A 13973-nucleotide genomic window follows, 5' to 3' on the forward strand; every position below is an offset into this window, starting at 1 on the left:
GCACAATTTCCTTTTGTCACTTACATTCTAATGTTAATATAATCCCCAAAAGATAAGTCGCGCATCTCATAAATATACATAGATATAAAAAATATTTATATTTATAAATGTAATATCATATTACATTTGAAAGCTTGACGCTTTTTTTTTTTATTATTATTTATTACATTGCGATGCTTGACACTTGCAAGACACTTTCATAGTCAACTGTAGCTTCCAGCTTGTATGTGGTTGTAGCTGGAAAATCTTCTGACTGTAAGCTGGCTTGAGTGGAAAGAGAGAGAAAGAGAAAATTCATTCATTCATTCATTCATCTTCTACCGCTTATCCGAACTACCTCGGGTCACGGGGAGCCTGTGCCTATCTCAGGCGTCATCGGGCATCAAGGCAGGATACACCCTGGACGGAGTGCCAACTCATCACAGGGCACACACACACACACTCATTCACTCACGCACTCACACACTATGGACAATTTTTCAGAGATGCCAGTCAACCTACCATGCATGTCTTTGGACCGGGGGAGGAAACCGGAGTACCCGGAGGAAACCCCCGAGGCATGGGGAGAACATGCAAACTCCACACACACAAGGCGGAGGCGGGAATCGAACCCCCAACCCTGGAGTTGTGAGGCGAACGTGCTAACCACTAAGCCACCGTGACCCCCAGAAAGAGAAAATGATTTTTAAAAAAAAAGATGAAGAAGAAGAATAAAGCCTATAGAGAGATACCCAGAAGCTTGATTTTCTTAACTGTGACTAAAGATGCCAAGATGAACAGAACAGCAGATATTAGGATGTGATGTTTATTGGAGCGCTGCATGTTGAGAGTGTAAAGGGAGTCAGAGACGGCTTTGTGGAAGTAGATAATGTTAAGGAAGGGAAATATATTATTCTGTGTGTCGCAGGCTATAGAAAAAAAAATCCCACTTAAAGGGTCTGCCTTTAATCCACCCCATCCCCCATCACCACACTTGCTCCACTGGATCAGAATGAAATTATTTCATAGGGCTTCAGAATTTCACCCCTTTTCATCTATCACCCCGCTGTAAGGACATTTACTCTGCCACTCCTCCCTCCAAATTGCCGACCCAATTTTGAGGAACGAGGGGTAAGAGGGGTCCATTGTGTGTGTATGTGTGTGTGTGTGTGTGTGTGTGTGTGTATGTGTGTGTGTGTGTTCCATCCACAGAGAGGAAAGAGGAGGAAACGCATGCAACCCCCCACCCACTTCATTGTACAAGCCACACACACACACACTGCAGTCCCACATGGCTGTCAGATTGTGCGTATAAATGTGGGGGTCCATTTGCTTCCTGGTTTTAATGTCAATGGCGACTGATCTCAGAGGTTGTCGTAAAAGAACGAAAAGGAAAGAGACAGAAAGAAAAACAGGGAGATGAAAGGAAAAGGGGTGGAGAGGCAGACACAAAGAGGAGAGGCAGCGGGGACACCCGAGTGTATGTAAGTACATAGTTTGTAGCGTGCGTGCGTTTGTGTGAGTGCGTGTGTGCGTGAGTGTGTGTTTGAGTTGTGTGTGTGTTAGTAAGTGCCATATGTTACAGGCTTTTAGTTGAAATATTATTCTGTGTGATGCCAAATCCATTCCCCTCACACACACACACACACACACACACAGACACACACGTCTAGTTGTAGAGTATATGTATACACACAGAGTGCATATGTTGCCTCATTCGTTTTCTCTTTTCATACTTGGCACTGCACGATTTCCGTAAATGGTCAGGAATTCTATTTTTAGTGCATTCTGCTTAACACAAGAAGATCTGTTCATTCTTCTCCTACCTCTGGAGAAAAGAAAAACAATACAAAGAATATTCCAGTTCAACTGAGGTGAATTGGTTTCTTTCTTTCTTTCTTTCTTTCTTACTTTCTTTCTTTCTTTCTTTCTTTCTTTCTTTCTTTCTTTCTTTCTTTCTTTCTTTCTTTCGTTCTTTCTTTAATTTTCTATAAAAAGTCTCTTTTTTTCTGCATGCTTTGCTAGACTCCAAAAAAAGTAATCTAGCAAAAAACCAACAAACAAAAAATCCAAACCAAATTATTCAGATATACAGCGGTGATGCAGATTATCTCACAGGTGAGGAAATCTAATTAATCCAGTTTGTTATTCTGAAGCGATAATTCTTTATTCTATGCAAAGAGCTAATTAGAAAAAGAGGAATATTAAGACTTCATGGTTGACGTTCCTGTGTAGTGATATTAGTGGAGGTGATGGTTAATGTGCTTTTTGGAAGAAGTAAGACACTTACACAAACCCGTGTGATGTTGCGTGTACCGCTATTAATTCAGATTTGAATCCAAATCTAAATCCAAATCCAAACAGTACACAATACGACATGTAGTGAAATGCTTTATTCTCATTATCTCAAGGCAGAGATGTCTCTATTGAGGAGGTCGTTCCTCCCCAATGCCATGCGGGGGGTTGGTCAGTGCTAACATTCATTACTGTTCTGAATCGTACTACACAACGTACACAATGCAAATTAAATTTATTGTATGCCATATTGCCTGTTTGTGGATACTGCTGGAATTTGTAAATTCCCCAATGGGATGAATAAAATATCTATCTATCTATCTATCTATCTATCTATCTATCTATCTATCTATCTATCTATCTATCTATCTATCTAAAAGTATAATCAATAAAAATAAAAATATACAAAGAACAGAATTGAATTTGAATTGAATGAATAGAAATGAATATCATTTACTATAAATATAATTTACTCTGCAGACAGGAAAGGGAAGAAAGTCTTATGGAAAATGTAAATACCATATTATATTAATTCTTTATATTACTCCTTATGTTTATCTTCTGTTCTATGTTTATGTTCTGTAAAGCTGCTTTGAGACAATGTCCATTGTAAAAAGCGCTATACAAATAAACTTGAATTGAATGGAAATATGACTGCAGATTGTTGGAAGATTCCACCCACCCCTATAGCTCTCCGTTTAGCTTGTTGCAATCAGGCAACATCCTCTGCAGTCTAACACAGAGCGTCTCAGGAGGAGCTTCTTCCCTCAGGCCATCAGACTCCTCAATAAATCCCTCAGTATTTCATCAAGACTCATTTACTCCATTGTAATTCTGCACACTGCACTTTACTGTTACTTCATCTAACTCACCTGCACGTTAAATACATCACTTTCCATCCTGTAATATTTACACATTCTGTACCGTTACTATATGTAACATATTGCATATTATATTCTCTTTACCTTTTTTGTCTTTTGTATTATTTACACCAATTCTTTTCTTTTTTCTTCATATTTTTAATTCTTAGATTTAGTTTATTTATGTCTGAGAGGATTAGACTCAGCCGTTGCGTCGGTCAGATTTGTGCTCGAGTCTTCATCAGTTGAACATTTGAAGACTTCGGCATGAAGGAATTAATGTTAAAAAAAATTGCGCTGACCTGTTAGTTCCTCAGGAGCTTTTGGTTGCTTAATTTCATCCAACCACAAACTGTTGTAGAAAAGACATTATTTACATTGATATTATTTCCTGTCCAGTGTCCCCTAAATAAAGATGAGGTTCCCGTCTGAATCTGGTTCCTCTCAAGCTTTCTTCCTCGTGGCATCTCAGGAAGCTTTTCTTGCCATCGTCGCCTCAGGCTTGATCATTAGGGATAAATGTTAGAGATAAATAGTATCTTAATCTTAAACTTTAAACTTACTCACTCATTTTCTACCACTTATCCAAACTACCTCGGGTCACGGGGAGCCTGTGCCTATCTCAGGCGTCATCGGGCATCAAGGCAGGATACACCCAGGACGGAGTGCCAACCCATCGCAGGGCACACACACTCTCATTCACTCATGCACTCACACACTAGGGACAATTTTCCAGAGATGCCAATCAACCTACCATGCATGTCTTTGGACCGGGGAGGAAACCAGAGTACCCGGAGGAAACCCCTGAGGCACGGGGAGAACATGCAAACTCCACACACACAAGGTGGGAATCGAACCCCCGACCCTGGAGGTGTGAGGCGAACGTGCTAACCACTAAGCCACCGTGCCTCCTAACTTTAAACTTTACAATTTTATTTTGTTTCTAAGCTTCTGTAAAGCTGCTTTGAGACAATGTCAATTGTTAAAAGCGCTAGACAAATAAATTGAATTGAATAGCCAGATTTTCCTCTGACTCCAAGTTCTAGACTGTATATAACTGTGTAAGTGACAAATAAAACTCTTAAATCTTGGAATCTTGAACACTGTTACTTGAATAAAGTGCAGTTTTTGTTTGCTGTGCAAAAAAATAAATGTATAATTAAATAAAAATAAAAAGTCTGCCAGAGGTAGTTTATGTTGAGTAGGAGACAAGTCATTAATTAGCACTGAATTGGGTTGTGTTGGTAATTCTGTGGTCTGTTTTCCTTTCAAGTAGCAGCATGCTTCCTTTATACGGAGGCTGTGAGGGAGATGAAGACGGCTGACCAAAGCAGGTTAGCCGTGATGAGAGTTCTGCTGAGCATGTGCTCTTTCTGCCGTCCTCTACTGCCTAAGGGGAGGGCACAAGTGATGAGACAACTCTGTGTGTCTGTGTGTGTGTGTGTGTGTGTGTGTGTGTGTGAAAGACACGTGGCAGGCCCAACTACAAGAACACATTCATTAAATGGACTCAGCAATTTTAAATGCACATTGCTGGCTCCAAATTTAATAACACTGCATGAACTATATTACAGTCACGTTCCTCCCTACGATTTAGCTCAGGTGTTCCAACGAGCCTTTCATTTGGTAATATCAGTATTAAATATGCCAGCGTCAGAGCTGTAACGATCGGATAATTTGGATTTTTCATCATTTGTATGATTAAAATGATGTATAAATGCGGAGGTTAGGTGAATTGCCCGTAGCTCAAATATTTATCACTTTTTACTTCATGCACTGGAGTGTTCTGTTCCTCACACTAGATATGAACTTTTGAACTTCCTGTTGCTTTTTTTCCCCCTCTTCCTTTTGTTGTTATTGATCCTCAGTACTCATTTAAACACAAATGATTAAATCTTAATCAATATCTTTTCTACACACACACACACACACAACATCAAAGTTCCAGTATATAACTATTTTTAAAAGCCTGTATGCATCATGTTACAGTGTGTAGAATGTGTACATGTCCGTCTATTTCTGGATGAATTGGCGAGCACTTATTTAGTCTCTTTTTTTTTTTCAGTGTGTTGTTAGTAATGTGACTCCACACACTAAAGTGAATATTTATGTTTGTAGATGAATGGTGGGGTGTTTGAGGCTGTAGTGAGTGTGTATGTGTGTGTGTGTGTGACTCATGGTGCTAGATCTTTAGTCACCTTCAGTGCTACTACTAGCACTTTTAGACACAGATGTAAGGTGAAGGGATAGCAGGGCCTGCTGGAAGGGGAGAGCTGGGTAAAGAACGGCAACATCATTCCCAGATTTAAAGTTCATAAGGAAAACACCAGGATTCTCACTTCAGTCACTTAAGTGCACTTAAGGGCAAGAACACCAATGCAGAGGAGTAACAATTCTTTGCCTCGGCTTCTCTCTCTCTCTCTCTCTCTCTCTCACTGTCTCTTCACCAAAATGATATCCTGAATGCCCTGACATTTCTCAGACTTGTCCTTATATAGCCATCACAATTAATACCTTAAATGTTTTATTGTGAAGGAAAATGTAAACATTTAGCTTGGAAAAATGAGTGGAGAGAAACCAGAGACCATACAAACACATCGCAGAGCAGCAGCAAAGCTTGTATTTCTAGCAGAGGTATGTAGTCTGCGTGTGTGTGTGTGTGTGTGTGTGTGTGTGTGTGTGTGAGAGAGATATTAAGGGTTCCAAGTAAATCTTTGTAATGAGTGTATGTCCTTAAGCACACAGACACAGGTTAACACAATACTCATTTTATTCAGGAAGTCATTTACTCCTGTAGATCTGCACCAATTTGTCCTTGTTCTCAGTGAAATATTTATCACATTGGTCACATCATTGTAGGAATTTTGGCACTAATCAAATTGATGGGGACGTGTGTTCACATAATATTATTGTCTATATTATTACCCTATCAGCCTTGTTAAATAATAAGAGTTGCAGCTTTATAAGCAGTGTATATCAGATTCCTGTTGTTCGTTATCTCTGCACTATAACTCATGTTCACTATAACTCTATGGCACATTTAAGTAAATTAACTGAAAATGTATGTATGCTTTGCCATGTCTTACAGCATAAACATAACATATTGTTTAACATCTACAATGTATTCAAAAGCTATTTTTATCGTAAGATGTGATCTCTTTCATTCACTTTCCTCCTTCTCTCTTGTAGAGTCTGTGAACTTTGTCATCTGAGACACTGTCGTCCGACGCCATGAGCTGGAGCTTCCTGACGCGTCTGCTGGAGGAGATTCAAAACCATTCAACGCCGGTGGGGAAACTCTGGCTGACAACATTGGTGGTATTCCGCATTGTCCTGACGGCAGTGGGCGGAGAATCCATCTACTACGATGAGCAGAGCAAGTTTGTGTGCAACTCAGGCCAGCCTGGCTGCGAAAACGTCTGCTATGACTCCTTTGCGCCGCTCTCCCATGTCCGTTTTTGGGTTTTCCAGATTATCTTCTCTGCCATGCCATCACTCCTATACATGGGATATGCGGCCAATAAGATTTCCCACACCAAGGAGATACCAGGGACGGAGAGGGATGGAGATCCAACAGAAGTTGGGTACACACAACGGAGGCCAAGGAAACTGTACTTTGGGGCACGTCAGCATAGGGCAGGGCATGAGAATTCAGAAGAGGGGAGAGAAGAAGAAGACCCGATGATCTATGAGGTGCCTGAGATAGATAGCACGCAAAGGGAGATTGTTCCACCACGTCCCAAGCTCAAAAAGCGTCATGATGGGCGGCGGCGCATTCGAGACGATGGTCTAATGCGAGTGTACGTACTGCAGCTACTAACGCGTTCGGCACTGGAAGCTGCCTTCCTAGCTGGTCAGTATCTGCTGTATGGCTTTCATGTAGCACCCATCTTTGTGTGTACAGGTGAGCCTTGCCCTCACCGTGTGGACTGCTTTGTTTCACGTCCCACAGAGAAGACCATCTTCTTGCGCATTATGTATGGAGTCAGCTGCCTCTGCTTGTTACTCAACGTGTGGGAAATGATTCATCTTGGAGTGGGCACCATCAAAGACGCACTGCAAAAACGTCACGCTGCCACAGCAGAAGAAGAATACGAACTGGGCCTGCTCAGGGCTGGGGACATGTCTGACCGAGCAAGCGGGCCAGTACTCAGCGAAGGAGAAATGGTGGGTGATGTAGGTAGCAGAGTCAGGGAAGCAGACTACGTGGGTTATCCGTTCTCCTGGAGCACCCCATCTGCACCACCAGGCTATAACATTGTGATGAAGCCTGAAGCCCTGCCTTACACGGACCTAAGCAATGCCAAAATGGCATGCAAGCAAAATCGTGACAACATCGCACAAGAGGAGCAGCAGCAGTTTGGATCCAACGAGGACAACTTCCCTTCGGCGAGCGATGCTCGGCCACCACCGATCAACGAGGATGCTGTCCAGTTAGAGGCGGCTATTCAGGCTTATGCCCTACAACACAATGCAGGCAACAGCTGTAACGAGATGCGGAACAACCACAGTAATGACGATAAGCCACAATGTAACATCCCTACTGTTTCTCAGAAAGAGAGGAAACATCGGCTGAAGCATGGCAAAGCAGGCAGTGCCGGGAGCAGCAGCAGTAGCAAATCTGGAGAGGGCAAGCCATCTGTATGGATCTGACACGATCTGTAGAGAGTTCCTCTTTGCAAAACCTTACCTGTTTACATAAACACAACCACACACATGCACACGTATTACAGTTTTTAGGTATACTGTACACATAATGTACAGTATACTGTTGTTTGGCATAGCATGTTGTAGTTTTTTTTAATATCTTGTGTGCCTTATGATCCAGAAAATTCTGGAAGACTGAAAGTATACTTTGAACTGATCTCCTGGTCTTCCTGATGTTTGAACTCCGTGAACTCATTTCTTTATGAGCGCTTGGCCATAACGATTTTTTCTAGAAATGTATTTGCTAAAAAAGCACTTTGATGATACCGGTCTGAGAAGCTCCCGTGCTTTTCTGGGATTTGGCAGGGTAATTCCAAACCAAAATATTTCTTTAAACTGGGTCTCCAACATCAACAGATGCACCGATGCCACATTTTCTATACATATAGATTTACTATATGCGAAACGTCAGAGGTGTCATGGTGTCATGCGTCATGTCCGAGCTCTGTCTTTGGTCATTCAACAGAACTTGTGCTACTGGCAAATACATTAACTTTAATATTAAAAAGCGTTTTAGGACAATAATATACATCTATTATGAGATCGCTGATGTCACATTTCAAAGTGATTTTTATCTGTGATGCTATAACATCACACTGCCATGACGTCACACTGTAACAATTGGAAGTTGTAAGTTTGAATCCCAGGTCCACCAAAGCTGCCACCACTGGGCCCCTGAACAACGCCCTTAACTCTCAGTTGTACTGTATATAATTTAAAAAAAAATGTTAGTCTGCCAAGTGCCATAAATGTAAAGATGCATGCAAACCCAACATCAGTTCATTTTCTTGCTGATATCAGTGTCCACATAGAGAACTGACATATTTGTGAAAAAAAAAGTTCCCATTCTGCTGAAGAATAGTTATTTCAGTCAACCAGTAGCGTAGATCTGGTACCAAGCAGTTGAGAGGTGTAGATCTGGTCCGCAATTACAGTCACCTCAATTGTATCATTATTACATATTTATTCACTCTAATGAGTCTAATATCCAGTCACTGTGATGTCACTGGTATATTTTTATGCCCACACGTGCACTCATGCTTGAAAAGCTTGTGTATTGTGTGAAGTCTTCCATTTTGCCTCATAAGGCCACATTCCAAGATTTTTTTTTTCCTGCATAAGTCTGACGGCAAAACCTGAATGCTCTGGGAGACCAAATACTGTTTGTTGGCATGGATTCATCCTGCTGCTACGCCGTCATGCTAACGGAGCATAAAAGGCCATATATAAATACAAAAAAAAAAAAACCTGTGAGAAGTGGCGAGGACAAACCCTTTATTTCAGCAATACTTTTCTGTATGTCGATTGAGGGTTAAAATTCATATAGATTCATAAGATTTGGCTTGTTTGATGTATTCAGATATTTCTGTTTTTTTAATCAGTGTTTTTGTATTGTTGACTTCAATTCAGTATTTCGCATACATTTTTTGTTTAAGACTGTTTTGTAGTTTATTTCGTCGATTAAAAAAAAAAAAGCTTGTTTTTTTCTATGAAGCTAAAGATGAAACCTACTTTTTAAACTGTGTATTGCTTATTCAGTGTCCCGTGCTTCCTGTTTGCTGTCTTTTGACTGGCAGTAATTCACAATATCTTCCAATCTTGAAATCTTGACGGAAAACACGACTGACAAAGATAAATCTGTATTTGCACTTTGGGGAGAAAAAGAATGTGAAGAAATGATGGTGGCAAATTTCCAACCGTTACTGGAGAAAGTCCAACTGCAGCTGTGGGAAAAAAACATTTAACTGTGTATGATCAGGCTCCTACGACAGAGAGAGCAGGGACGGAAAACGCCACAAAACCAGTTTTAGAGCAGCTGTTTTCATTTTTATGAGCTCCAAGGAACAGAAATACACATATAACATCATGGTGTCCCATATATTGGGTTTGTGTCTGTATTTATTCTTAGACTCTGGAAGCATAAACTCCATAAAGATACTTTTTTGTGTGAAGGCTCTTGGCACAGTGCTTAGCCAGCACATCTTCTCAGCAGGGTCATAACAACTGATGGCACTGTACACTCTGATTACTCTGAAGAGTGTATATTCTTGTGCTTGTACTTCCTTCTATTCAATTAGGATATGGCTTTTAAAACTGTACGATATCTCTAGATTATTCTCCCCTTACTTGTCTTGTTGCCCCTTTTTCTGACTTTTTAAATTTGATGTCTTCTTGGTAAATGATCTAAAAAAATACATCTATTGTACTTAAAAGAGAAAAAATGTCTTATTGTTTTATTAACGTGCCAATCTGTAATGACCAGTAACAGTAATAAGTACAATTATTTCCATTTTTGGAAACCTCTGTTTTTGGATTTCTTGAAAATGCATGTCCAGAGCTATTTTGTTAATAAACATGAAAAATGAATAAACACTTTTCTCAGTTTGAGATATTCCAGTGTGGGATGAGTTACTCCAAAAACAGCTTGCACAAAAATGTGCATACACAAGACAGACAGACAGACAGACAGACAGACAGAATAGACAGACAGACAGAATAGACAGACAGACAGAATAGACAGACAGAATAGACAGACAGACAGACAGAATAGACAGACAGAATAGACAGAAAGACAGATAGACAATAGACAGACAGACAGAATAGACAGACAGATAGACAGACAGACAGAATAGGCAGACAGACAGAATAGACAGACAGACAGACAGAATAGACAGATAGATAGATAGATAGATAGATAGATAGATAGATAGATAGATAGATAGATAGATAGATAGATAAAAAAATGTGCATACACAAGACAGACAGACAGACAGACAGACAGAATAGACAGACAGACAGAATAGACAGGCAGACAGAATAGACAGACAGAATAGACAGAAAGACAGACAGACAGAATAGACAGACAGACAGAATAGACAGACAGAATAGACAGACAGACAGACAGACAGACAGAATAGACAGACAGAATAGACAGAAAGACAGACAGACAATAGACAGACAGAATAGACAGACAGATAGACAGACAGACAGAATAGGCAGACAGACAGAATAGACAGACAGACAGACAGAATAGACAGATAGATAGATAGATAGATAGATAGATAGATAGATAGATAGATAGATAGATAGATAGATAGATAGATAGATAGATAGATAGGCAGCAAATGAGGACAAGTAAATACAGATGAAAAAACTGTACTAATTCACACCTCAGTTTGTACAGTATGTTTCCACTCCTGCCAAACCTGAGAGATAGAGTAAAGTCTAATGGCCAGGGGGACAAAAGAGTTCCTCAGTCTTGTAGTGAAGCGTGACAGAGACAGCAGTTTGCCACTGAACACACTCCTCTGCCTGATGAATATGCTGTACACAGGGGGGTGGATGTTGTCCAAAATGAAGAGCAGACTGTCAAGGGTCCTTCTCTCTGCTACTGTCACCAGTGAGTCTAGCTCTGTTCCAACCACAGAGCCCGACCTGTACACATACACATTAATAATAGGTTCTCTGGATCCCATGTTGGATCACAAACTGAGCTATATAAATAGTTATATTATCCCTGATAGCTGCATGTATATGTGTGAAATCATCCTCAAAAAAGTCACTAAGAAGAAATTGATAACAATCACATTTTTTTCATTCAGATGCTGTTCAGATTGAAATTATTCAGGTTTTTAGGTTAACCAAACAGAGTCTACATTGGGTAATATTAAATGTTTAGCTCACTGGGTTTTTGTTAAACATGTGTGAATGGTGTCACATTTATGACTTCCTTCTGAAATAAGCCAGTTTAATCATAACACCATCCAAGCTGGTCAGACTGGTAGTCAGTCCAGCTTTAGCCAGCTGGTAGAAAGGAAACAGCTTCTGAATGACTGGTACTAATGCAAGATTAAAGGTAATAACACAACAATAAAGCTATTAAAATATCTCAGGCATTTATTGATCAGATGTGTGATCAATTAAAGTAAGATAGACGATAGAAATTACTGCCTCAACACAGATTCCACTCCAAGATGTATGTCAGAAGGAACTCATGCCCCAAATGGCTTTCATAAATCATACATCATAAAGGATTATGTGTAGAATGTTAAATGAATAACCTTTTAGATTAATCAATTTTAGCACCGGAGCAGCAGTAACCAACAAGGACCATCCCTGAGGAAAGGGGTACGTGACCACCACGAAAATGTCCATCAGTTTCACTTGACCATTTGGGTGATAACGACTGTAACAATACAACGTAAAGTTGTACATGACCGCGATTGCACTTACGATCAATAGCACTGCCTGGCTAATGGGAAATAGTCAATTCTTACAGTCAATTTGCAATTAAAGCAAAACTCAAACATTTAAATTACAAAAAGGGAAAAACAGTATAAAATGTTTGAGCAGGAACTGTCATGAGCTCTTTTTAACTTCATGGAAATTTTCACTGTATTTACAGTATTTACAGACTCGTTTTCCTCCAGAGCAACGTACATTTATCTCACTTATACTGTACAGTTGAGCAATCAAGGGCTAAGAGCCTTGCTCAGGGGCTCAGGAGCAGCAGCTTAGTTTGCCTAGGATTTGACCTCATAGCCATCCAAGCAATAGAGCAAAACCTTAACCACTGAGCTACCACTTTGCCTGTCACTGCTCTGTTATAATAAATTTCTTCTAATCCCAGGTCCGACAAGCTGCCAGGGCTCCTGATCAAGGCCTTTAATTGCTCACTTGTATACAAAGAGATAAAAATGTAGGTCACTCTTAATAAAGGTGTCTGCCAAATGACATACAGTTTACAGCTTAAAAAAAATGAACTTGATCCAAAGTGCAGCTGCACAATTTGTTTTCAACCTTCCTACAGTAACTTCTCTCACACCTCTCAACTGGCTTCTGGTAGCTCCCAGGTAAGATTGTAAAAGTACTTCTTGCATACAAAGCAAAAAAATGGACCATCATGTACTTACCTCAAAGCGCTTATCACACCCTGCACCGCACCGTGCTTTGTCCAATCCTCCAGCACTGCGGTGAGCTGAGTATGACGTCTTACTGTATACGTTTTCCTGAAACACTTAACTAAGATTATTTAATTATTAATTACTTAATTTAGTTTTTTTTAAATACTCTTTTTGCTGTATTTCCTCTCAGAAGAATTTTAGTCTGATGGTATTCCTAGACCGTGACCAAGGAAATCAGTAGCAGGATGTATTTATCGGTAGAGATTTCAAAAACACTTCTATAAGTCACTCAGGATAAGGACATCTACCCCATTATATATCCCAGTAAATGTAAATGTAAATGTCAATGAACTTCATGTTCTCTACGAATGTTCACAGTTACCAGTGCTTATTATCACCATTTTAAATACAGAGGCGTCTTGTTTAGTCTACTGAAAGCTCTGTTTGTATAATAACAATATTGAAACGTCTTTGGAGAATGATTTTCTTTTTAATGAGAGAGCCAGAAGGCCAGAGACCATTTGGAGGACACGGGTCCACATGAGCAATCTGAATGAACGACAAACACAGGGGACACAAACCAGTTGACTTTCGTCATTTTTGACTGAGGGTTTGTTGAGGCAATAGTAGCTGAGGCTTCAGTCACAAAGATTGCTTCTTAGGTTTCAGTAGGTCAGTGCTTTGAGGTATCGGCATTTAGAGCTACGAGAAAGGCAGCAGTAAATAATGAGACTCTTATGTCACTGAGAACGTCAATATAGGAGAGACATGTTTATAGGCTACCAAGATGATTTGAACGAAACTTGACCCTTAGAATAGTCCGACTGTACGAGATCATATGTACGAGAAATCAATTTTTTTTTTCAAAACAAATCAAATATCAAATTATGTTCTTTTCACCTGAAATCTCAAGTCTGTGATTTACAAGCCTAATGCAAAAGCCCATTATTATAAATATAAAAGCATGCTTGAGAAATTAGTGATTCAAAAATGACACCTAGTGGTCCACAGATACAGATGTACATCTGATCTTATACAGTAGATATAAAAACTCTGTACACCTGTTACAATTAGAGAGTTTTTTGAATATATAAATAAACTGAATGGAAATAAATCATATTCCACCTTTAATGTGATTTAGAAACCAACCAAGTGAAAAACAAATAATGGGACAAAAGCAAAAACATAAAAACGTACATTCTCACTCCTTAACTTTTAGCACCTTTTG

At 39.8% G+C, this 13973-nt stretch overlaps 1 protein-coding gene across 3 annotated transcripts in view; it reads left to right on the forward strand.

The window, feature by feature from the left end:
• The window catches only part of gjc1 (gap junction protein gamma 1), a 24361-nt gene extending 15194 nt beyond the window's left edge, over nt 1-9167 (forward strand). Inside the window, exons 2-3 of one of the 3 annotated variants that reach the window (XM_060892746.1) lie at nt 5670-5768; nt 6324-9167. In XM_060892746.1, the coding sequence (XP_060748729.1) occupies nt 6366-7787 (1422 nt within the window). In that variant the 5' untranslated portion in view covers nt 5670-5768; nt 6324-6365 and the 3' untranslated portion in view covers nt 7788-9167. Of the gene's footprint in view, nt 1-1154; nt 1464-5669; nt 5769-6323 lie in introns of those variants that run through there. The other 2 variants (XM_060892744.1, XM_060892745.1) reach the window with 2 other exon arrangements.
• The last annotated feature ends 4806 nt before the right edge of the window (nt 9168-13973 follow it).

Source organism: Tachysurus vachellii, chromosome 18 (assembly GCF_030014155.1).
Source record: "Tachysurus vachellii isolate PV-2020 chromosome 18, HZAU_Pvac_v1, whole genome shotgun sequence".
Taxonomy (NCBI): domain Eukaryota; kingdom Metazoa; phylum Chordata; class Actinopteri; order Siluriformes; family Bagridae; genus Tachysurus; species Tachysurus vachellii.